The 25076-nt window shown below is 38.5% G+C and overlaps 1 protein-coding gene across 1 annotated transcript; it reads right to left on the bottom strand.

The window, feature by feature from the left end:
- Positions 1–1717: 1717 nt before the first annotated feature.
- LOC122796046 (neurophysin 1-like) lies at positions 1718–21393 on the bottom strand. The gene is made up of 3 exons (XM_044064512.1): positions 21213–21393; positions 8867–9071; positions 1718–1856 (listed from the first exon to the last, which is right to left on the bottom strand). Exons 1-3 carry the CDS (start codon positions 21330–21332, stop codon positions 1807–1809), a joined length of 375 nt encoding a protein of 124 aa, XP_043920447.1. The 5' UTR covers positions 21333–21393; the 3' UTR covers positions 1718–1806.
- Between the last annotated feature and the right edge of the window lie 3683 nt (positions 21394–25076).

The raw sequence follows: 25076 nt of genomic DNA, 5'->3' as shown, positions 1-25076 counted from the left end.
TCATTAGAAATACTGAAAACAGAAATACACGCATGGGCAACAAGTTATTCATATGAACTAAATGTCAGTCAGGAAACATCTGGCTGAACTAATTTCATGAATAATACTAATTTTGGTGAACTGGATATGGGCTTCTAAAATATAATATTTCTTTGTCATTTAATTAAATGGATAAACCAGTTTTGAATTTATATTTTTAATTTAATTATGCTTAATAGACTGAGTTAATGCCTGTAAACAATAGTGAATAAAATGCCTATAACATAAAAAAAACAAAATCCATCTTTGCCAACTTAGCTGCCTGTATAGACTCTGGCAAAGAGAGCTACAGTGTTACGATCAGATGTGTTATGTTGGAATGATTCATGGACTGTAGAACTGGTTATCTGGCAACCTTGCTAGTGTACAGCAGTTAGATAATATCCACATCAGTGTATGAGGTTATCTGTCTCTGTGGGGCTAGACCCTTCTTTTGAATGAAGAAATGCAATAAATTAAAAGATTGCAAAATTATTATTTTTTTACATTTACATTCACTGGGCAGGATTTATGTAAAAAGTCTCAGAATTGTTTGATCTATACCATCAAAATCTACCAGTTAGTTGATTTTACTGATTTTAATCCACCAGTGACCACCTCTCAGAGGGTCTATATTAGATCACCAAACTCTTAAAAAAGTGAATGGTGATTAATTGACCCTATGTAAGTGAAAGCTTACAATCTCGAACTGTCAGAACAGCGATTTTTTTCCTAGGAAAAAAAATTGCTGTTCCAAAACACATACACACAACACAAGCACACCAAACAAACAGCAATCCACACACATACACCTAAAATCTGACACCTAACCCTACACTAAACTATAAACACACCACTAACTATCCACTTACCTTAACCCAAACCCTAACCCTAAGGTCCGTCACTATCGCACACTCACCTCACCTGCTCCCTAACCCTAACTCACCTGACCTGCCCTAACCCTCACGTCCACACAATCGCACACATACTTAACCCGTGCCCTAAACCTAACTCACCTAACCTGCCCTAACACTCACATCCACACAATAGTACACTTACCTGAACCCAACCCGTAACTTTCCACCACAGCATTGAAAATACAGAAGCAACAGAAATGGACAACCAAATTCTTTCCCTAGGAAAAAATTTGGGTTTCTGTTCCTTCGATATTTTAAGCTTTCACTTACATAGGGTCGATTAATCACCATTCGCTTTTTTAAGCGTTCAGTGATCTAATATAGACCCCTCTCAGAGCATAACCTGTGTATGTGTGAATATGTTATAACTTGAGCCTAATGGTACAGCTGAAGCCTCTTCTGCATGTCCTGGCCAACTCTGTTGATAGCAATGGACAGCAAACCATTGTGTTCTGCCATGTTTTACATCAGATGTTCCTTTGTGTTCATGGGCAACTTGGAGATGCACAGTCCATACACAGGCTATTTCTTATAATTTTAATTTTCTACACTTAGAAACATTGGCAGTGCATGCTGAAATAATATCAGTCAGATATGAAGTACACGTATTTGTTTATTTTTTAAAATATCTTTATTAAACATAAACTTTTTTTTACGTGACATAGGTACATATACAGTAATAGAAATGAAAAAAATATACTAAGTTTTCCTTTGTTATTATAAACATTTGTACAACACTAAAAATTATGGCTTTAAAACATGTCACAGAGTAAGCCACTGTGTGTTGGTAGAGTTTTTTTTAGCTTGCATTTATACCGTGGCACATTCCAGATACAGAAGTATGCTGATTGGTCTCTGATAGTAAACGGATTCAGGCAAACATGCCTCCTTGGTCACATGTAGAATCCACAGTACAGCTTTCTAAAGAAAAACAAATACAGGGTTTAATTCTGTATACTTTTCAAATGCTTTTCAGAATGCATGTTATTTAACACTTCACTTGTAATCTGAATCCATTTTCTTTTCTAGAAAACTTAACAGTATACAGTCCAACTGTTAATCATGTCAGATAACTATACCATATGCAATATTAATTTATTTTTATTTTAAAGGTAGTTACATATTTCATGCTGAAATGAGGATGTATTTTACTTTTTTAGGAAAACATAATACTGAAGATATAATTTTTGAAGAAGTTGGATTTGTGTGTTTATTCCGGAAGAACAAACACCTTTAGATTGCTTTTCAAAGCTGTGATCCTGCTGATTTTCAACTTTGGCATTTTGTAAGTCTGAAGACGGAAACAAGTGATCTGATATTGTTAATATTCGTTCATTCCTTACGTATGGGTATCGGTTCCGACCTTGGAACCAAGCCGGCCATCTTCCAAGCTCGCATCAACTACAAACTCTCGAGCTAAACTCTTACCCAGAATTCCCCTCTCCCTGTTACCTCAGATTTCGTTTGCCGCGTCGCCATTCGGTCGTGTCAAGCTACTTCTCTTGAGCTAAGTATAGATATTTGTTGTCAGACTAGTCTAATATAACTTTTTCTGTCAGAAAAGTTTCTAATTTGTTGTCTCTTACCTTATCGCATTTAGCGACTATATTTCCTTGAGTTTCCTTCTCTTTACTCTGCACTTTTTACCGCGAGGTATTTTCTCCCTTACCATCGTTGGTAAACCCTTCCTTTCTTTATTACCTTCGGGTATTCTTTTGTACCATTGCTGGTACCCTTTCTTCTTTCTCCTTTTCTATCATGGCAGATAAAAAAGGTAGTCCAGGATTTAAAAGGTGCTCAGATTGTGGACACAAATTACCTACATCAGATGCACACTCTCTGTGTGTCTATTGCTTGGGTGTGTCTCACTTATCTGTTGAGCCGCCCTGTGGTGTTTGTAAGAACTTTTCCAACAGAACCTTGATTGAGAGGAAAAATAAATTGTTACTGAAGGGACTTTTAAATTTCCCTTTTCAGAGGCTATTTCTGGGTTCGAGGCTTCAACCCCTCCTAGAGCCCATAAGAAAAAATCGGATGATCCTACAAAGGCCAAGTCTCTGCCTTCGTCCCCGGCCAGGGACTCCCGCCAACCAAGACCCAAGAAGGCTAAGCTTTCTGCTTTGGAGCTCACCTTTGCATCAGCGACCTTTGCTATCAGGTCCCTGAATTATATGGCACACTTTACCAGGCTTCAAAGGGATCTAATTTCCGAACTGTCTGAAACCTTGGCTGGTGCCGTGTATGATGAGGTCCGTGACAAAGTAGCCTCTCAGCTGGCCACCATTGAATCAATATCTAACTCCTCCATGTGACTGATATCTCATGCATCAGAAGGAGCAGCTAGAGTGGCAGGTTCAGGTGTGGTCTTGAGACGACAAGCCTGGATGTGCTTGTGCAATTTCATGAAACCCTTTAAGGCTTCCTTTCTTAATGCTCCCATTGAAGTCTCTTCGTTGTTTGGACCCAAAGTTAAAGGCACACTGGTCAGATGTGAACAGGATGGTAAGACCTTTTCTGCCGTAGGTGTCCATTATTCGTCCCCTCAACGTGCTTTCTTCCGAAACCAAAAGAGTGGGAAGATATGGTTCAAGAAGTCTCAGGGTCTTTTCCATGACACACAGGCCGAGTTCTCCCCTAGACGCAGAGGGGGAAACTCATAGGGAAGACACCCCTTTCAGGGCAGAGGGGGTCCGCGTAACCAGGGTTCCAGGGACTCTTTCCCTGGCCAATCCTACCAGCGCTCCTGAAGAGTGCCCCAACTCCTTTCCTCTGGAGGTGGTTGGGGGTCATTTCTCCTTGTACCCTAATACCTGGCTAACCATCACCACCGATTTTTGGGTACAAAGGATTATAACCAGAGGTTATCATATCCCCTTCGATCTTTGTCCTGTCCCTTCAAAAAACCTACCCAATGTTCCACCCAGAAAAAAGGGAAAAAGCAGCACTAGAGATAGCAAAGCTGCTAAAAAAAGAGTCATCTAAATAGTCCCACCAGATCAGATAGGATCCGGATTCTACTCAAGACTATTTTTGGTGCCAAAGAAAACCGGGGACTGGAGACCAATTTTGGATCTCAGTGTACTGAACAAGTTTGTAAGAGTACAAAAATTCTGGATGGTCACAATACAGTCTATCCTCCTGCTTTTGGAAAAAGATGATTGGATGTGCTTGATAGATCTTCAAGATGTGTACTATCACATAAAAGTGGACAGGCCATCAAGAAGATTTCTGCGCTTCCATGCGGGAGCCAGTCACTACCAGTTCAGAGTACAGCCCTTCGGACTCTCTACAGCCCCCAGAGTGTTCACAAAGTGCATGGCAGTCATCACAGCTCACTTGCAACTACAAGGATTCCAGGTGTTTCCATACCTAGACGACTGGCTCATCTCCGCCCCCACCAGACATCTATTGGAAGAAGCCTTGGCATACTCTCTCCTCACTGCACAAAGGCTAGGCATAACCATAAACTGGCAAAAATCCAATCTCACCCCATCTCAGTCCACAGAATTCATAGGGGTCATCTTGTATACAATGAATTGCAGAGCATCCATTCCAGAGCACAGAATTCTAAGGATAAAGCAACAACTGATCCCAATCCTTTCAAGGGAGAAATCCACATCTCACTCTGTCCTACAGCTGTTGGGTTCTTTGGCAGCCTCCATCACCATTGTCCCCCTGGCCAGGTTTCACATGAGGCTTCTACAATGGCTACTGCTCACCCAATGGTATCCTTTCCAATATCCTCTTTCAGCCAAGATTCAAGTAACTCACAGGTGCAAACAGGATTTAAATTGGTGGATGACCCACAACCAGTCACAATGGTCTTGCCCCTTCTCCCCCCAGCAGCCCAAGGCTACAGTGACCACGGATGCCTGCCTGATGGGGTGGGGGGGGTTATGTCAGGGACAGACAGTCCAAGGCACTTGGTCTGAATTGGAGGCCCAACTGCATGTTCTAGAGCTGAGGGCGGTGCTTCTGGCATTGCAAGCATTCCATCCCCTGCTGCCATCTGGGACTAATCAGACAACATGGTGGTGGTCTGGTACGTCAACAAACAGGGTGGAAACAAATCTTACCCCCTTTGTCGAGAGGCCATGAGGATATGGCAATGGGCGATAGCTACCAACCCTTTACTTCTAGCAACACACATTCCCGGGAGTTCCAACGTGATAGCAGACAGACTCAGCAGGTGCATTCTACAACCTCATGAGTGGTCCCTTAATCCCTTGATAGCAGTGGAGATCTTTCACCGCTGGGGTCATCCTTGCTGCGACCTCTTTGCATCCCCAACCAACTACAAATGCAGCAACTACTTTGCCCTGATTCCCCCTCCAGGACAGTCACCCAGGGATGCTCTAGTCCACGATTGGCCCTTGGGTCTTCTTTATGCATTCCCACCTCTCCCCCTCATTCCCCAGTTTCTGAAGAAAGCCCGTCAGTTGAAGAGCAAGGTGATCCTCATAGCACCATATTGGCCTCGCCAGATTTGGTTCCCCTTCCTTTGGCCTCACCTGCTAGATCAACCATGGATTCTCCATCCAACCCCGGGGTTGATCTCACATCCGCAGAACCTGATTCATCCCAACTTGGACAGCCTGAAGCTCACAGCTTGGCTCCGCCAATTCCCTTGATTGCCAGGCAAAATGATCTTTCTTTACCAGTACGGGACATTTGTATCAAATCTCATAAGTCTTCCACTAGAATTACTTATCTAAGCAAGTGGAAAAGATTTACCTGTTGGCTGAAAGAAAAACAAGTAGATCCTTTCTCAGCACCGGTGTCAATAATACCAGAGTATCTGGCCGACCTATTTCAATCAGGTCTATCGGCCTCTACCATTAGAGTTAATTTGGCTGCAATATCTAATTTCCATGAGGGTGTCCAAGACTCCTCTCTTATGTCACACAAATTATGCAAGACCTTCATAAAAGGTGTGAATCATCTGAAGCCGCCTTTTAGAGAACCTATTCAGCCATGGGACCTGTCATTAGTTCTTCAAGCTCTGACAATGCCACCTTTTGAACCAGCTTCTTCTTGCGACTATAAATTTTTGTCATGGAAAACCTTGTTTATGGTCGCCATTACTTCTGCCAGACGTATCTCTGAGCTTCATGCCTTATGCATCAAGAGTCCATACTTGATTTTTCATAGAGAGAGAGTGTCTTTGAGAACTAATCCTTTACTTCTGCCAAAAGTGATCTCTGAAATTTCCATTAATCAAACCATTGAATTGTCAGTTTTCTTCCCCAATCATTCAAACAAAGGAGAGTATTGCCTAAATACCCTAGATATTCATAGACAAATTCACTTCTACTTGAACAGGACTAAGGCCTCTCATAAATCAGACCAGTTATTTTTGGCCTATTCTTGACCTAGAGTAGGATGTGCTGTTGCTAAGGTCACATTGGCTAGATGGTTGAAAGACCTTGTGGCCTTCATTTATACACAACATAATATTCCATTGCCTACTACCATAAAGGCTCAATCGACAAGGTCAGTGGCAATTTCTGCTGCCTTCCATGCCAGAGCTTCTTTACATGACATATGTGCAGCTGCAACTTGGGCTACGCCTCATGCCTTCATCAATCATTAAAAATTGGATTTGGCCTCCAGGGGAAGAGCATCTTTTGGTTCTGTGGTGCTCAGGAATGTCCTTCCATGAGAGCCTCCCAGGAATAGAGGTAGCTGGGGACTCTGTCCCATACGTAAGGAATGAACAAGGATTAACAATGTCAAATAAAGAAGTTATGTCTTACCATAACATTCCATCTGTATTGTTGATCCTTGTTCAGTCATTACGACCCTCCCTCCTTCCCCCTCCTGTGGCTTCTAGTGGATCTCACCATCCGGTTCTTTTAGGTCATTTGACCAGAGGTAGCCTCTTCCTTCTTTTGACTTGCAAACTCAATCTGAGGTAACAGGGAGAGGGGAATTCTGGGTAAGAGTTTAGCTCGAGAGTTTGTAGCTGACGCGAGCTTGGAAGATGTCCGGCTCAGTTCCGAGGTCGGAACCGATATGCATGCGTAATGACTGAATGAGGATCAACAATACAGATGGAACGTTATGGTAAGACATAACTTCTTTTTCTTTGAAATTAGCATCAGTGCTAAGATGGATTGTTTTCCAGATCCAGAATCTATGACATTGTACAGGTTATATGATCTGTTCTAACTGAAAAATATGATTATGAACTGGTGGTAGCCTAGGTGGGAGACAATGACTTTATGCACCCTACCCAATCGGAGATGCAGAAGGATATAGTTGATTTTGTTTTCCATATGGCTTTGACAAGTAAAACATTCATTCTGAATGGTACCTTGCCATCACCTAAAATGATCCTAAGATTTAAAGACAGAAGATTTAGATGATTAGATTCAACAATTGGCTTGTTAGCTAGTGTCATTTTAGGGGGATCAGGTATGCACCTATCTGGGATAAGATGCCTGATAGAACCTGCTGCTCTGCCAATGATGGTCTACACCTTCCTATAAAATGATTAAAGAGAAACAACCTTTAGGCAAACTCTGTAATATATAATCAAATAAATAAATAAATAAAGTTTACTTCAAGGAAAATCAAAGGTGAGAAAGTTTCAGTATTAGAAATGATGGGTAAACCCAAGATGAAAATTATTTGATCTAAACCATAGATATGCACACTTAAACACACACACGCACACGCACACACACACACACACACACACACACACACACACACACACACACACACACACACACACACACACACACACACACACACACACACACACACACGTGAGTGCACATATATACACATTCTGCATATGCATCCATCTGCACACACGTACCCTCCCACCCACAAAGGTAGAAATGCACAGAAAATTAAAACTAGTCCAGTGAGAGGGAGACATTCAAAAAGTGTGTGTGTGTGTGTGTGTGTGTGTGTGTGTGTGTGTGTGTGTGTGTGTGTGTGTGTGTGTGTGTGCGTCTATATATATATATATATATATATATATATATATATATATATATATATATATATATACATGTGTAGGGAGTGTTCAACACAAAACTGGTAGATGAGATACAAAGAAAGAAATCAACAGGGATTGCAGATAAAATGTAGAAAACAAGCACAAGATTGAGAACATGGAAAATTTAGTATAAAGCAAGAAAAAGGAACAAGAGGGCTGACAGAGAGGAAAGGAAGAATGATAGTAAAATACACGATGGAGAAAAGTCAGTTATATTCACATAGGATTTCTTACTAGCTTTTCTTATAATTCTGTAACCAGTGGGTAGTGAAATAAACACTCTAAGGTAAGTCATGTGTCATGGCAAACCCAAGTAGTAAGTTCCCTAATAGCACACATAATGTACGTGTCGTGTAGAAATGCTGGCCAAGATCAATGACTTTTAGAGCTGCAACTCTAAAGATGACTAGGCTGAAGTAATATACAGTAACTACATTAGGGTTATACATATTAGAGAGAGAGACAGAGAGAGAGAGAGACACTATCTGTGCCAAAACTTGAAACTACATACTATCCTATTTCAGTCATTAGATATAAATGCTTTGAGACACTTGACTGTCAGGACAGTTGTGCAGAGATGGCGCAATGATTTGTGTGAACAGTGATCTCATTATTAGAAGCTGTATAAATCTTGGAACTTTGTTGTCAGATCTGAAATAGCTTTAATTGCTGTTATGCAGATCAATAAATGTAAGAATCTGGGATTCACTTTTTTGTCAGTTTGATTTCAGGTAACATAAATACGATGACAAACCTATAAAATAATTCCTAAATGTCCTGTTGTCGCTTTTATAAATATATTTTATGTATCTAGTCAAAGCAGAGGCAAGGCAATTGTTTATTAGTGGGCAGCTATTGAACCTGGCTCATTTGACAGCCTAATTCTAGCGTGAATTAATCAATATCCAATTGTATTTACCATCGCTGCAGCAAATTCCAGGGGCTGCGCAACTACCACCTTCAGAACCACAACGTTTTCCTCCAGACTGGCAAGGAGAAGGCCAGTAAATTTCCTTCTGACATTTCAAAGTTTCTGTAGTACCAAAGAAACAGCCCAACTTCTCTCCACAGCAAATATTTGGTCCAAAACACTGCCCTGCATTTCCGGGGCCACAGGCAAGGCACTGAAAGGAACAGCACATAAAATAGTTTAACAAGTGATCTCAGAATACTTTTAGTTATACAATGTATCTCTCAGAAAGAAATTAAACAATAGTTCCACATGTCTAGCATCCAACATTTAAATCCATTGACTTGTTGGTGATCTAACACCTTGAAAGTCCAAAACACCTTTCACCAAAACAATATTTGATCTTAAACTTTTTTTGAAATGTAACCCATAGATATATATACACACACACACACACACACACACACACACACTCATGTGGATATGCACACACACACGCACACACACACACACACACACACACACACACACACACACACACACACACACACACAGCGTCGCTGCAGCAGCACACACGCACACACACACACACACACACACACATGCGCATGCACGTACTCACACACACACACACACACACACACACACACACACACACACACACACACACACACACACACACACAGACACACACACACGAGCATGCATGCATACATGCACACACATACACACACTGACACATAGATGTGCACCTATGTGCGCACACACACTCATTCTCTCTCTTTATATCTTTCTCTCTTGAGGTCATGTTTTTCAGTATCCATATCTTAGTCACATTTGCCATTTTCACATTTGTCATGCCATTTTTTAAAACTCTATTGTCATATTTTGCTTCCTTTCCTTTTCTTTTTTTCTTGCAATTAACTGAATCATCTGCATGGATTTGTTTTAATTTGACAACACTCTAAATTTACTTTCTCTGGATCTGGAAACGTTCATTTTTGCCTGCGTATGTCTAGTATGCATTTATTTATTTATTTGCATTTGATAATTTGGGACATCAATCTAGATAGAACCCTCTTCAGTAGAGGTCTGTGGAGCCAAGCTGCACAATACATTAACAGGTAACTAGTAAATTCTGAAACAATTACTTCCCCTATTACCTCTATTGTCCATTTTTAAAGGCTTGCCATTGGACATTTAAAACAGCAATGATGGTGTTGCTATTCTGTCTATACTAAGAGATGAGGAGAAGTAATGACAAGTCTACTAGCCTACAGAGCATGTTCAGCTGTATATACAATTTGTTTGATTTTCAGTCAAGAATGCTTTTTTATGTTTGGCTATGCTCATAAAGACCTTAACTTGGGCTTAGAAGAGCATGTAATCCAACATTGTGAGCATACATTTTTAAAGCTTTACTTAGCATATCAAACACCATAGTGCTGGAGTTCTGTTCAAATACCAGTTACGCTATATTCTTAGATGCAAAGAAGCAACTGTGTCCTGTTATTATTTATAATGATACAGTTAGCAATGACTAAAAATGATATCACTGAAATGCTTTATTGTAGTAATGTAAGTGTAGCCAACATGAAAAAAGTTAACATTTAATTCTAATATCCTTTTCAAAAAATGTTTGACATAGTGAGGGGTGAAGGAGTGAACATATTAGTACAGGGATATCAGCTGGCTTGTGTGGCAGAAGGGAGAATTCAAAACTGTTTTCATGTGGATTTGTCTGGAAAAAACTATAAATGTAGAAAATATACTGTTTTAACATACACCTTCTTCTTTTACTCTAGATAAATATATTCACTGTTGACAGCACTAGGTAATCTTCCTTCTAGCACGGATATTTTCCAGACGTCACTGACTAGAAGAACAATGTTAAGTGTGACTCTAAACAATGACAGAGTGGTAATATATCACAAAGAGTGGAACATACACTTGAAAAATTACCATTTTACCAAGGAATGTAAAATGAATAATACATGTGTTCTGCATTCTGTAAAGGGCTAACAACTAACCTAAATGGTTTTGAAACTGTTGAAGCAAAAACATAGCTTAGCTTTTTTTTGCCATCTTCAATGGGATTATATTATGTGTTAGCAAATATTTGTTTTGCCAGACTTCTCATTTGTGTGATGGCAAACACAGGTTTTCTATTTCTGTGGCAGTCAAAGACTGTTTCATTCTTTAGCTGGGGGTCTTAAAAAAATGCACCTCACACTTTGATGCTATTAAGACCAATATTATGTAATGAGAAAATATGGGTGATTTCTGTTGGGATCACTGATTTTTTTAATATCTGCCAGATCTGTGTCTAGTAATTGAAATTATATCTAGACTTGGTTGAGCAGTTAGTATAGTAAACATACCAAAGTTCACTTTTTATGATTCTGAAATGAACAATTTTAAAACAGTTATATATTTTATGCCCATTCCTTTCATATCAGTTATACTGTGAAATCCAAACTTCTCTTGGCATATCAGAAGTTGACATACTTTTGGTTCATAATCTGTTAGACTGATTATTGTTAGTCAGATAACCTTCTAGAAGGTTACTAGATATCTAAAATTTTAATATGTATTAAGTGTCTATACAGATGGGTTTACAGTTATAACAGCGATATTCAGATATGTAAAAGAAAAACATATATTACTGGAAATGTAATTCATTCATAAATCGCTATAGATTTTATCTGATCTGTTCATTGATTTGATGAAGCAGAGGGGCTTTATCTCAAGGGCCTCTTATTAGCCACATCTGAATTACAAATATACAGTCAATAAAGAAACAGTCAATTTATAAATACATAGTTATAAAAGGAGGAGTCTCTCTATTGACATTAGCTTTATCATAGTCTTTTTCTACCTGTCAAATAATATGAATAAGTTTCTATGAATGTATTTTTTTTTAGATTTTTATGTGAAACTGTCATTTGATTTAATTGAGAGTTTAATTGCAGTGTTGTGTAGTAAATGTGAGGTCCTTTATTACCACTTAATAAACTGCCACTTTAGTTCTGTTACATTCCCTGAATGCTCAGTTTTAATGTATAATACCACAGCACTTGTAGGGTGCTTTCTATCTACAGCTCTTGCTTGTTCCTGAATCCTTACTTAACTTCAATATTTTAGCATAGTTGTCTGTTTTTACATAACTCTAGTGACACAAATTTGCCCATACTGCATAAATCAAGAGAAATGAATTTGTTATAAAATGTGGTATACCATCACAATAAATGAACTTTATACAAATAAAGATTATCAAAATAAAACAGTTTGTTTAAGAAAACAAGGAAAACATGCAATTGAAGGATAGAAATTGATAAAATGGCATGAATTAGATGAACAGCAAAGCTAAATGGACTATGGTCTAGACAAAGGCTAGTCTAATATTACTGTCTCATAACTTACTATAGTAAAACCTTAAACATGTCTCTCACAAGGTATGGCTTAAACCAAATGAACCAATCATTGTAATATTGTTAATATTTAAATAATGAAAAAAAAAATATATTTTTCTTTTACTCCTAAGTTCTAGCTGTAATATGTTGTAACTTAAATGTTCTTTGATTCTACACCTGTCTCCCCCTCATCTACCTTTCCCTATACTTTCCTCTATCGTCACTTCCCCAGCTATTGACCTTACCTCAGTTTCCAGTTTCATGACTTTATTCATCCTGTTTTCCTATACTAAAGTATCCTTCCTGCATCTATTTTCTATTGATCTGTCTTCCCTACCCATTCTCTCACTGACCTCCACTGTACATCTAATTCTGTACCTCCAACTTATTTATAACTTAATATTTTTTGACTATATATTTATGTAACCAAGAAAGTTTTGCTTTCATACCATGTATTAACAAAAACTTAATTTTTCTTCTGTGTATAATATTGTGTATTTTTTTAATTTCTGTCTTGATTAACTTTGTACTTCTTATGTTTTTATTGTTATTGGAGCTTTTCTTCTCGGGTCTCTGCTGAAAAAGGGTTTTTGGCCCAGCCAGATTAACAAAAGGCAAATAAATAAATAAAAACATACATATCTTCTTATAGATAGTAAACCTTTATACGAAAGGATTGCACTGTCTGCTGCACGTTTACATTCCATGGTACTATACAACATTGCTTATTTAGATAATGTATTTATGATTTTATTATGACAATGTGAACACTAGTGTATGTGAGTATGTAAATCTGCATTCACTGTATTTTCAATATTGTATGAGAGTTTGTAATTGTACATTGGTACTCGGGTCATAGCTGAAAATGGCCTGAAGACCAGTACACCACCAGGTTAAGAAATAAAAATGAATAAGATAAATACACATAAGATGACAATTAGCCCCCAGCCATTTACAGTAAAATCAGAGGACAGGAGAGCTTAAGCATTGTCTAAGAGAGTTGAATTAGATGGAGGAACACTGATTGACAATAATTAGATGAGGAAGTGGTGAGAGGGTGGTGAAGACTAGGTGGCAGGGAAAATACACTACAGATATTCAGTTGCTCCTGTAGGATCTTTTGCAAGTTAGGAACGAGAGATAAGACTAGTTGTGAATGAAGAGTAGAAGGCTGAGCATGTGGGGATAGAATGAATAGTTTGTGGTATGAAGTTTCAGCTATTAGGAGAATAGTGAGCAAAGGGTTTACAACAAGAGGGAAGGAAATCGTAAAGAAGAGGAATAGAAAGGGAGACAGCATTGTTAGAAATGAGGCAACATGAGACTGAATTATTGAACAGTTCATTCTTCGTACTTTTACAGAAAAAGATAGGGGTGAACTGGTACCTTTTTGAAAATGGCAGAGAAAGTTGTTACAGCTTCTTCTTTCGGCTTTTTCCTGGTTAGGAGTCGTCACAGTGGATCACCTGTCTACTCATAACTAGCAGGGGAGTTTTACAGTGTCGAGTTGCCAGCCCGGCACCCAACCTTCCACAGAAGGCACACACATGCATACACTCACACCTAGGGCCAATTTAGAGTGTCCAATCCACCTACAGCATGTCTTTGGGATGTGGGAGGAAACTGGAGCACCCGGAGGAAACCCACACGACCACAGGGAGGACATGCAGACTCCACACAGAAGGCACTCCAGCTGAGGCTTGAACCGGAGAACCTCTTCCTGTGAGGCAACAATGCTAACCACTGCACCGCCATGGCTGCCCAGAAAGTTGCTACAGCTAGATGGAGATAATTTAGAACCAAAGGCTGGACAGAGTCTATGATGTTTGTTGGTAAGGAGCCAGTCTAGATTGCATGGTTCTTTGATTTAGGGTTTACTAAGTTCAGAAAAAGCACCACTTGGATTAGACTGCATTTCAAAACACAGCAGCTAAGATGTTCTTGTGTATCAGGGGACCAAGGATTCTTGAATTTATCCATAAGTACATGTTCAAGCATGGTGAAGCAATGGTGTTGTTTGTCATCTGGGGGATGTTGGAAGGGAGTAGATGACACCCTGCCTTGAAAGTCATCCAATTATTAATACCCTCCCTCTGATGATCTTATATGCCATTTTGAATTTTTAACTTTGAGGTGACCATCTATGTGTCATTTAAAAAAAGCCAATTAGTGTCAATAGCAGATTTATCTGTTGTAGTGGAAGTAATGTGGCATTGAAATTTTTTGGGTAGCAAGAAGTAGGGCATCTCCTGCAGCCTGTTTACCTGGTTTATAAATATGGAAGAAATGGTAGTTTTACGTCTTGTAATAGAGAGAAGAATGGAGTGCATTTTCCCAGCCTGAACCAGAGCTCAGTAATAACTACAATATCTGGCAAGTTAAAATGAGTATCTATATTGATTAGGCTGCACATTTTCATAGTGGCCAGCCTAATAATTTTTTAGGCCCTTAGATCAATGGTCACAGTATGATATTTTAGAGTTTGGAGTATGCTTGAGTTGGGTTGGGACTGGAGTACAAACAAGTGTGAGAAGACAGTTCATTAATCACAGGTCGATGATCAGTATGATTTTAGAGATGTGGTCAACTAGAACAGGGTAAAAAGAAAGAGTGGTACATATTTTGTAATCGATGGGCAGGTCTAGTAATGTGAATAACTTGTCAGTGCATGGAGACAGAAGGCGTTGGGGGGATTGGAGGTTGGTATAGGGGGTTGGGGGTTGGCATAATGGTTTAGGTGTTTCCGTCACATATGCAAGGTACAGGGTTTGATTCTTACCTTTGAAATGTAAATTGGCTAGGCTTAAAATGGCCCACAAGGGCAGCTAGCTTCATACTTACCTAAGAACCTATGAATGTGTTGGAAGGGTACTCATTTTGAAAACCCTGGAGAAGGAAATAAGTGAGGTTGTGACACTTGGGAGGAGTTATATCTGGTTACTTAAAGTGCCCATTAAATGATGTCTAAATATAATAGCAAATTACGCTTTTCAAACTGTGTATGTCAAGCACTGAAAAAATAAATTTTTGCCCTGGCTCTTTGCTGAAAATGTGACTTGGCCCAGACAGATGATCATGGTAAACAAAGACAAATACATAAACAATAAATAACTCTCTGAAAGGAAGGATGGTGCCACAGTAACTGAGCATGACAAAATTGTGGGTGATGGAATAAGCCTTCAGTCCCACTCAGTACAAATGTAATTCAGACAGCAGTGGTAAATACAGTTTCTCTCATTCATTGTCCTAGCTGTCTCCTTTATATAATTGAGTGTCTGGGAAAATAACTCCAAAACCTAAAATAAAAAAAATAAATAAATACCTCCAAACTAACTGGATCTGTAACTGTGACACCCCAGGCTAATATAACTCCATCTTCTGTTAACATCTCTTCCCTCTGGCAATGAAAAGATGATTGTATCCTAGCTTCATTTGATGTAATTGTTTGTATTATTCTGTTGACACCCTAATTTTACGTAATGTAATCTGTCTAATGCATCTTTGCACTTTTTGATGTAAGGGTTTTTCTGTTACCATTCTAGTTTTATTCTATGTAATCTGTATAAGTTATACATCTGTAACTGTGTACATTTACATGTTAAATGTGGAGCTTTTCTCCCTGGGCCTCCGCTGAAAAAGGACTTGTGTCCACTCGGATTTTCCCAGTAACCAAATGTAAAATAAAATAAATAAATAAATAACTAAATAAATGATAACTAAAAACCGCTTAAACATTAAGGCTATGGAATGGACTCCATGGTGGAAATCTGACACAGTCAAAAGCAACACTTACAAGTGTGAACACAAAACTGCGATTGCTCACCTAAAAATAAAAAATTACAAGTTTTTCTAACACTTTAAAAACATTTTTTGCATGGAGACTTCACAAATTTCATCCTTTGACATGATGTTCCCTCTTACACCTGCTATTACATATACTAATTCCAAGATCACTGACTCAGAGTAAAAGGAATAGACTGAGATACTACAACCTCAATATTAGAATATAAACTACACTATTCCCAGGTTTGTGATTGCATGCTTTATAGATTCATAGGTTCATAGGTGTATACTAGGCTAATAACCACTGGGGCTTTTATAAGCCTAGCCAAGCATCCCAAATGTATCCTGCTAGCTTATGTATTGGCCTTTGTAAGTCTAGCCAATCTTCCCAAATGTACCCCACAAGTTAATGTGCCTTAGAGGTTATTTTAAGGTGTATATGTAAGCTACAACAAGATTTACAGGTTGGCTGTCCATTACAGACATAGGTGCTAGACCAAAGTGTATTTCCGATTTCCCATCCACTTTTCCAGGTTTCTGTTGAATAGGGTTAGGGAAGAGCTCTGCTTTATGTGGATGGCAAGCTTATTCCAGAAAAGGGGAATTCTCTGAGGCACACTTGTTATGGTGTGGCCATTGTAGTAGTTTTATAATGGGATATCCACTTAGCAAACAATAACTAAAATGCATATGTGACATTTCATTTTATCTTTTCTGTATGTAAGTTGGAAAATTACTTGAGTCACGTAAGACCATATTCACATATTTCTTTTTCATTTTTTCCACCACTCCACAATATGCACATTTCCAGCCTTTCTTACTAAGTACAGTGGTAAGCAAGGTTTGTGAGCTGTTCTTGAAAAAAAAACATTTTATGGATTGTAATTAAGCATGGTTTGTCAGTTGTTCTGGAATAACCCCATGTTTTGAATTGTCCTTAAGCATGGTTTATGAGTTGTTCTGGTATAACCCGCATGTTAAGGATTGTCCTTATGCATGGTTTGTGAGTTATTCTAGAATATGTTATAGATTGTCCTTAGGCATGGTTTGTGAGTTGTTCTGGAATAACTCCATGTTATGAATTGTCCTTCATCTTCTAGCTCAAAGATCAGTACAGTGCAGCAGTTAATTTCAGCACAAGCTCTCAGTCAACACTTTATCATACTGTAACAACTGCACTGAAACTCTGAGTTGATTTTGTTACTGAAACATTGCAAAGAAATGTTTTATGCTGTATATTTTCTTAATGATGCATTAAACAAAGGTTGCATTTGCTTGCACTGTTAATTTTCATATAAATTTTAATGCCCCTAAAAATATTTTTTGAGGGTTAGGGATCCATTGTCTAGGCTAAGGTTAGTCCAACTTTGAAAAGAACAGCGCTGCAACATGATTCATGTTATATATCATGCAGACCCCCCCCCAAGAAATGAGATTGAAACTAATAAATGGGAAGCCTGCCTAATCCACCCAGATCCCTGCTCAGCAAAAACAGGTATACAAAGGAAAAGGCTGGCATTATCTTTAGAAATACTTTTAGCAATTTGTTAACTTTAGAAATATATTAATGCAGTGCTCTATACTTTTGCCTTTGATTTTTGAGGGAAGTTTTTTTTTCCTTTTTTTTTTTGCAAATCCTATCAGCATTTAAGAAACACAACATAATTTTCTCTTGCAGAAATTTACTCCTCATATTCAGTCAGAAGGCGCTGTATTCTGAAGCCTTACATTTCTAACCAAACCTAAGTGTATGTAATCAGTTTTCTTTTAAGATGTAGACAACCATTCGTTGAAAATGCGTGATTTCCAAGTATAACAAAATGACATAAACGCTCATAGCTTCATAGGAGATTACTAGGCTAATGGCTTAAGAGTCCTTACAAGCTTAGCCAATATAACACAATTTTACCCAATATATGGCCCTTGGGGCAAGAGGATGGTATGGATTTGTGCCTATGCCTTGAGTATCTTGCAGACTGCCCCTGTCCTTAAGGCACATAGATGCTACCCCAGGTGTGAATTTGCGATTTCCCCATCCATTGATCCAAATTGTATTTGAAAAATTCCAGGGAAGGGCTCCACTTAATGTGAATAGGAACCCTGTTCCAAAGAAGGGGCAATCTCTGAGACACATATCTGTCTCACTAGAATATTTTACTCAAGTCGCTGACTAAGTTTAGATCCCTAGATTGGGTGACCCTTTTGCTATTTGACTTATGGATGTGTAGCAGACTACTTTCTAGCTGTGTAAATAATGCATTAAAGCTTCTCTGACTGGGAATCAAACCTGGGCCATGGCAGCAAGAGTGCTGAATCCCACCCACTAGACCACCAGCAACTCTCCTAATGAATTCCCGGCTACTATTCTTCTTTATCTAAAATAACAATGGCTCTACTTTTATCTGCCTGTTTAATAACTATGTCCATATTATTTTGCAATTTTGTAAGAGCATCATGTTCTTCTCAAGTTAAATTATATAATTTCAACATATTCTACTGTTCATACAGTTTTGAAGCAGAAACAAAATAAGTTGAAATGATTCCTGTATTAAGTGCTTTATCTGTTTGGATAGCTATACTATCTTCAATAAACCTGATCCTGTTTGATATTAGAAGCTAAGCAGGGTTGGGCTCGGTCAGTACTTGGATGGAGACCACCTGAAAATATCAGGTGATGTCGCATGTTTAATGCTGACTTTTAGAATCAAGAATGTATGTATGTATATATATATATATATATATATATATATATATATATATATATATATATATATATATATATATATATATATATATATATATATATATATTTATATCTTGTACTAAACCTAATTAATTCTGTGTTCTGATTGGAGGCTGTGTTTTGTGATGGAATTTGAATTTGGTATTTGTGACTGTTTTTTTTTAATGTTTTTTAACACTGTTGAAGGCAGAAATACCAAAAGTTTTGTATGATTAAAAGTTTATATTGGCATTTCTGAGTCCGGAGTGCTCTTTGGAATTTATTGTTTTTATTGCCATTGACTCAGTTTACTGGCTTCCTTGAGCGTTTTTTCCTTGTGTACTACATTATTGAGGCCAGCAGTAGTTAAGGTTATATGTACACAACTGCATACACACATACAAGTTGACTGCTCTAAAATTAGAATCCCCTACCTATTTAGCTATGCAATTAAGAGGGCACAGTATTTAATGCAAGTGTCACCGCTGAAGTCTCAAGTTGATTTATTAAACCGTAGGTACTCTCTAGTGCCTTGGGTAAAACCTTAAAGGAGAAAATGTCTTGAAGTCCTTAGCTGAGGAGCTACAGAGTATCTATGGCTTAAAAAATCAGCTTGCACTTCTGTGCCATTTTGTTATTTTATTATATAGTTTCATTAATAATTTCCAGGTATGCCTGTATATTGCAGTTAATTTCTTTTTCATTTTTGGTTGAATTACAATTTCTCAGAGGACTCTGCTGGTAGCTGTTGGACCTCATACTCCATCCATGGTTATTTACATTTAATTCCACATTTCCTGTTTTCATTTGCATTATCTGTGGATGGTCCTTTCCAAAGACAGTCTCTAAAGCAAAGGTAACAAGTCAACTATGTAAATGCTCAAGTGACATAGAGTTCATACTGGCTTTTCTTGTTTTTTTTTTCCTTTTTTTCACTTTTATTGTCCTTGAATTCATGCACATAATGAGCTCCAAATAACACTATTAATGACACCAGATAACTACTGAGAATACGTTGTTTATGACTGTTTTGAGTATACCGTTCACTTCTGTTACTGTACTTACTACCATATGTATTTGCACTTATCCTGTAATTCCTTTCAGTTATTTGCTACTACATCTTCTTTACTCCAGGTTTCAGTGTCTGTTTCCTTGAACTTTGCTCTAGATAAAGTGACTTCCACATTTGCTGTTTGGAGGTGTGAGGGTCTGCTACATGTTAGTCAGGTTGCTTATCTCTTCTGTTCTACTTACAACTATTTTGATGGTTGCCTTTGTACAACTTCTGGTGTAACACCTGTATTTCTCCTGCAACTTCTAGCTGGACAGTTCCCATTATTTTTTATTTTTCCCATCCCCTAGGTCTTACCCAGTGGCTTTCTTTTCTTCACCCTCATTGACCCAATGATTCATCTCTTGGGTCAGGAGCTAGGTACCTTTCAGTCTTGTGGTCCATTTATTCCCTGAAGAGGTGACAGTCTGGCAGAAGAGAACACACCAGTCTGTCAGACACAGCAGACTCCCATCTGTACCCTTGGAAATTCTAGCCCCCACTGCAGCTGTCTTGAGCTGCACTATGGCTGCCTTCCACAGGAAATGTGTGCATGGACACATGCCTTCCCTGGCTAGTGTGGTACACCTTTGGGCCAAGGGGACTCGTCAGTCTTGAACTCTACAGCTGTAACACTCAGTAGTCCCTCTGGGTTTCTCCTTTGGCTGTGAGACAAAGCCACCTCCCTCTTCCCAGGATGGGCAAGCCAGCAGTGGCCAGTCACACCCATGCTGCTTAGCTTGTCCTTGCCAATGTCTGTACTGCTAATGAGGTAGGTCACCCTTTCTGGCACAAATCACTTTGGAAATCTGGCCTCACCATGCTAAGGCAGTGTCCCATCATTGAAATTCCTCATGTTTCACTGCTGAACTCTTGTCAAGTTCATCTTACAGAAAAATTATATAGAAAAATGCTCACCTCTACTTCCCCTATAGGTTACTTAGTGCTTGTACTATATTTGCTGCATTCAGGTTATTATCTATATTACAAAGCTTTTACCAAACACAACATGAGAAATACATGTACAAACCCATACACACACACACACACACACACACACACACACACACACACACACACACACACACACACACACACACACACACACACACACACACACACACACACACACCAGATACACATGCATACGTACAGGCTGACAGGAGTGCACACACACACACACACACACACACACACACACACACACACACACACACACACACACACACACACAAGCACAATTACACATATAATGTCAGGCAGAACACAACTAATAATCAATATCGCATTTGCAAAAATCAAGATATAACAGCACCTAAAAAAATTTATAAATGGATTTCTTTTTTCTTCTTCTTGTCCTGTTGGACTATTAAATATATTTCTTACCTTCCTGAGATCTGTGTCCTGGACAGATCGTTTACCTCCTATGGGACAATTCTGAATATAGCATGCTGATGAATAAGTTAGCAGACAGATTAGGCAAATGAAAAATGAAGCTGAAAACATAATTTCAAAAGATGAGAGACAATGTCCTTTGAAAAGCCAGAAAAACTAAGTACCTTGTAAATCAAAGGATCTCACACTTTTATATATCCTGTCATGTCTTGTCGAATCACCAGCCAGTGTCATACATTATTAATAACAAAAAAATTAGGAAGGTTAATTAACAATTAAATACTGAGAATGACATTTCCCTGAACATGTGTAATTGTAATTCCATTTGTATATGTGAAGAAAGTCATTGCCAATTCTTTACTTCTCCGCTGTTAGGGTCAATTCAGGGTGAATAAGTTTTACACGAGACACAATGTGAAACAGAATTTTTCCTTATAAAATAATCCTTTTCATATTCAGGTCAGATGCTCAGTAATGATGCACTGACACATAGCAGCTTTGCTTTACTAAATGGATATTTTCTGGTGACCATCTTAGGCAAGTATGAGACTATTATTAATTCTGGTGAAGTAAACGGATTAATGCACTATTTTAATATACCTGATAAAACCGTACTTCTTAAATGTGGAAAGGAACAACTCCTTATCCTGTTGTAGATACACAGGCGAGCATTCCATTACTAAAATAAATAAATAAATAGAAACCGCAACTCCATGCAGTGTTTTTATTTGACTGTTCTTTCCACTCTTTTGGCAGATCTCTCCTTGGCATTCACCAAACTCATGGCCTTGTCCTGGGCCAGTCAGTGTCATCCCAGTGCTATTAATGATTTTTCAATTTAGCCCTTATAATAGGCTCAAACCATGTGATAACCTCTCACTTTGCCCCCACTGAGGGCAGGGTAATCCCTGTCCAGTTCTTGTGGCATTTCCTAACCATTGATATGTATGTCATATGTGGGCCATAGGAGAGTGATCTCTTGAGGATGGAAATTGTTTTTTTTTGTACCACCATGATTCCTGTGTATGGATCCATATCTAATATATCAGGGCAAGATCTTCACCCATTTTCTTAATTTCACCCCATTGAAAATGTACATAACAGCATCTCCTCCTATACTCACAACCTTTCCCTGAACATGCAACTCTTTCCACTGCTACCCCTAGTCTCCAGAGTGAACCCCTCTTGCCTTACTTGTTTACTTTACCCCAATCCATCTTACACCACGTTCTCTCTACTTCTCACCATTACTAACAATTGCAGCCATCACCCTGCCTTGGCAATCATCCTCTTCTCTTACTTCTAATCTCAAACAGTCAACAACTTAAAACTGTCATCCCATTTTGTATACATCCTCAGCAGTCTTTAAAATCTTATCTGACTGGCTCTTTGCACATAATCCTTTAACATTGCTAAATACGTTACATAATGTAATTGTCTATTATGTATATATGTAACCTGAACCTTTCTACTCATACTATATCCAAGCCGGTTACTGCATAATACCTGCTAGCGCTGATATGTATTTGCATTCAAATCTGACTTGTTAATTGTATGTCCATTCTTGTTACTGTATTACCTGATAGCTCTCTACGTAATTGTATTTGTATTTGTATCAACTTGTTAATTGTATGTGGAGCTTTTCTCCCCAGGCCTCCATTGAAAACGAGCTCACCTAGGCCCAGTGAACCTTTCTGGTAAACAAATGCAATAAATAAATAAATAACTAATAAAATAAATAAATAAATGTTCCCCAACCATTCCTCCAGGAAGGAGATCAACCTCTGGTAGTTGATCTTATCTCCAGCTCCATCACCCAGCAACTCTTCAACATCTAAGGCTCATCACAGAACTTCGGTAGCTGGCATTTGCAATCAATGTTACAGTCCCTGCACCAAATGGCCTGTCCATTTGGTTTGTAATATGGCTTGAGTAACTTTAGGTGAAAGAAAATTTTCAGTCTCAGAAATATCCATGCATCTTATGCAATAACAGTGTCAGTAAATTGCATATTGATAGCTGAGGCTAGAAAGTAAGTAGATTTATGGATCAAGTCCTAAACCACATACTTTTAGAGTAGTCCAAGTACCACCGTTAGCATGCAATGAGGGAGACAAAATTTTGGGGGGTATTCCTTTTGTGTGGCTCTCATGCATTCTTCACTTAAATATGGAGAAGAAACACTGGTATGCTCACCACAGCAAAAATTCCAAGCTGAAAGCTGGTATGAAATGCACAGTCCACCGCTTCAAAAGTTAAAATCTCTTTATTAGAACACTGCAGACACAAAAGGATAAGCGCTTTCGCGTGCTGTAACACACGCTTCTTCAGATCTATTTAGTCAAAAAACAGGGAGTTTATATACACTAGATGGAGTTCAATCAAGCATTTGATGCACATCAATTAAACAATTAAAGAAGCATCCAGTTTTAAAGACACAAGTGCTTGTCCAACTGTCTATGGATTCATTACTATATAAAATTTAAAACGCACTAAAAACTATTTAGCACATAAAAACTCACTACCACTGGGTTGAAACTAAAAAGAGAAAAAATGCATACATATAACCTTCCAGATGTATGGAACAACAATAACTATACATAGACATCTAGAATATATTGCAAGCACATACAATGCAAGCCTAAACATTAAACCCAATAAATAAAACCACAAACCAGCATTAAAACATAATTAATATGAAAAATGTAAAAACTATCTATTTTTCAGGACAGGTTTAATAGAAACATAATTGTTAATGCCTGGGGGTAGGTGGGCCCTTAATCTAAAAATCCACTGCAGTTCAACATTCTCTAATAGGTTCATATGATCACCCCCTCTACTGCTACACTTAACTATTTGTAGGACTCTGAATTTGAAGGAATGATCAGGATAGGTTATAAGATGTCTTGCCAATGCATTCTGTTCCCTATGCTGTTTAATATCATACAGATGGTTGTACATTCTTTGTTTCAACTTTCTCTTAGTGAGTCCTACATAGAATGCCTGACAAGTGTTACATGTTGCTAAGTATATAACGCTTTCCGTGTCACAGGAGGCATAAAACCTGGGCGTAAATGTATATTTAAACTGGGGATGCATAAACACCTGATCGTCAGTTATATATCTACACATATTACACTTCCTACATGGGTATGTGCCTAACTTACAGGCGATGTTCAATACAGGATCAATGTCTACCTTAGGGTTATGGCACAACAATCTTTTTAGATTCTTATGATTTCTATAGGCAAATTTAGGTTTATCACCCACTAACTTCCTAGTCTGATCATCTACAGTCAATAACTTCCAGATCTGAAGTAGGCAGACTTCATTTGTCTGCAACCTGTGGGTATCGGATCCGACCTCGGATCCGACATTCAAAAGCTTAGGCTCCGAGCTCCTAGCTCCTCCCTCTACCCATAACCCCTTGCCAAGCCCTGACTGACCTCAGATTTCGTTTGCCGCTTTCAAGTTTCCTTGAGCACCTAGTGCAGATAAGTTTTCTGACAGGAAAATTTTGTAAAATTTAATTTTTTTTGATTAATTTAAATAGAAGTGTGTCTGTTAGATTTCCTTCCTCTACCTTTATTTTTTTCTTCCCAGGTTTGCGTAGTTTGAGTGGTTTGTGTGTGTTTAGGCCTGTTAGGGCTAGAGTATGTCTGAAGCCCATAAGGCAGTTTTTCTAAGTGCACGAGTGTGGCCATAAGCTGTCCCGCGGATGGCCACACTCTTGGGGTTGAACACCTGTCATCTGGTTGTACCATTTGTGCAGGGTTCAACCCCTGAGCTGCTGGTTCTGGTGGGACTTCTCCCCAGATACGCTTCTGCCTTCTACAGCAAGCGTTGCTGTGGGCT

Source organism: Protopterus annectens, chromosome 2.part2, assembly GCF_019279795.1.
Source record: "Protopterus annectens isolate FY-2018-M chromosome 2.part2, PAN1.0, whole genome shotgun sequence".
NCBI classification, from domain to species: domain Eukaryota; kingdom Metazoa; phylum Chordata; order Ceratodontiformes; family Protopteridae; genus Protopterus; species Protopterus annectens.
Note: the sequence above shows the minus strand (reverse complement) of the source record. Positions and strands in the feature narration are given on the sequence as shown.

Coding starts and splice junctions, on each gene's coding strand:
- LOC122796046 (XM_044064512.1), bottom strand. CDS start 21,332: ATGTTTTCAGCTTCATTTTTCATTTGCCTAATCTGTCTGCTAACTTAT. Junction 9,072..21,212: donor AGGACACAGATCTCAGGAAG/GTAAGAAATATA, acceptor TGTTCCTTTCAG/TGCCTTGCCTGTGGCCCCGG. Junction 1,857..8,866: donor TGGAATTTGCTGCAGCGATG/GTAAATACAATT, acceptor GTTTTTCTTTAG/AAAGCTGTACTGTGGATTCT.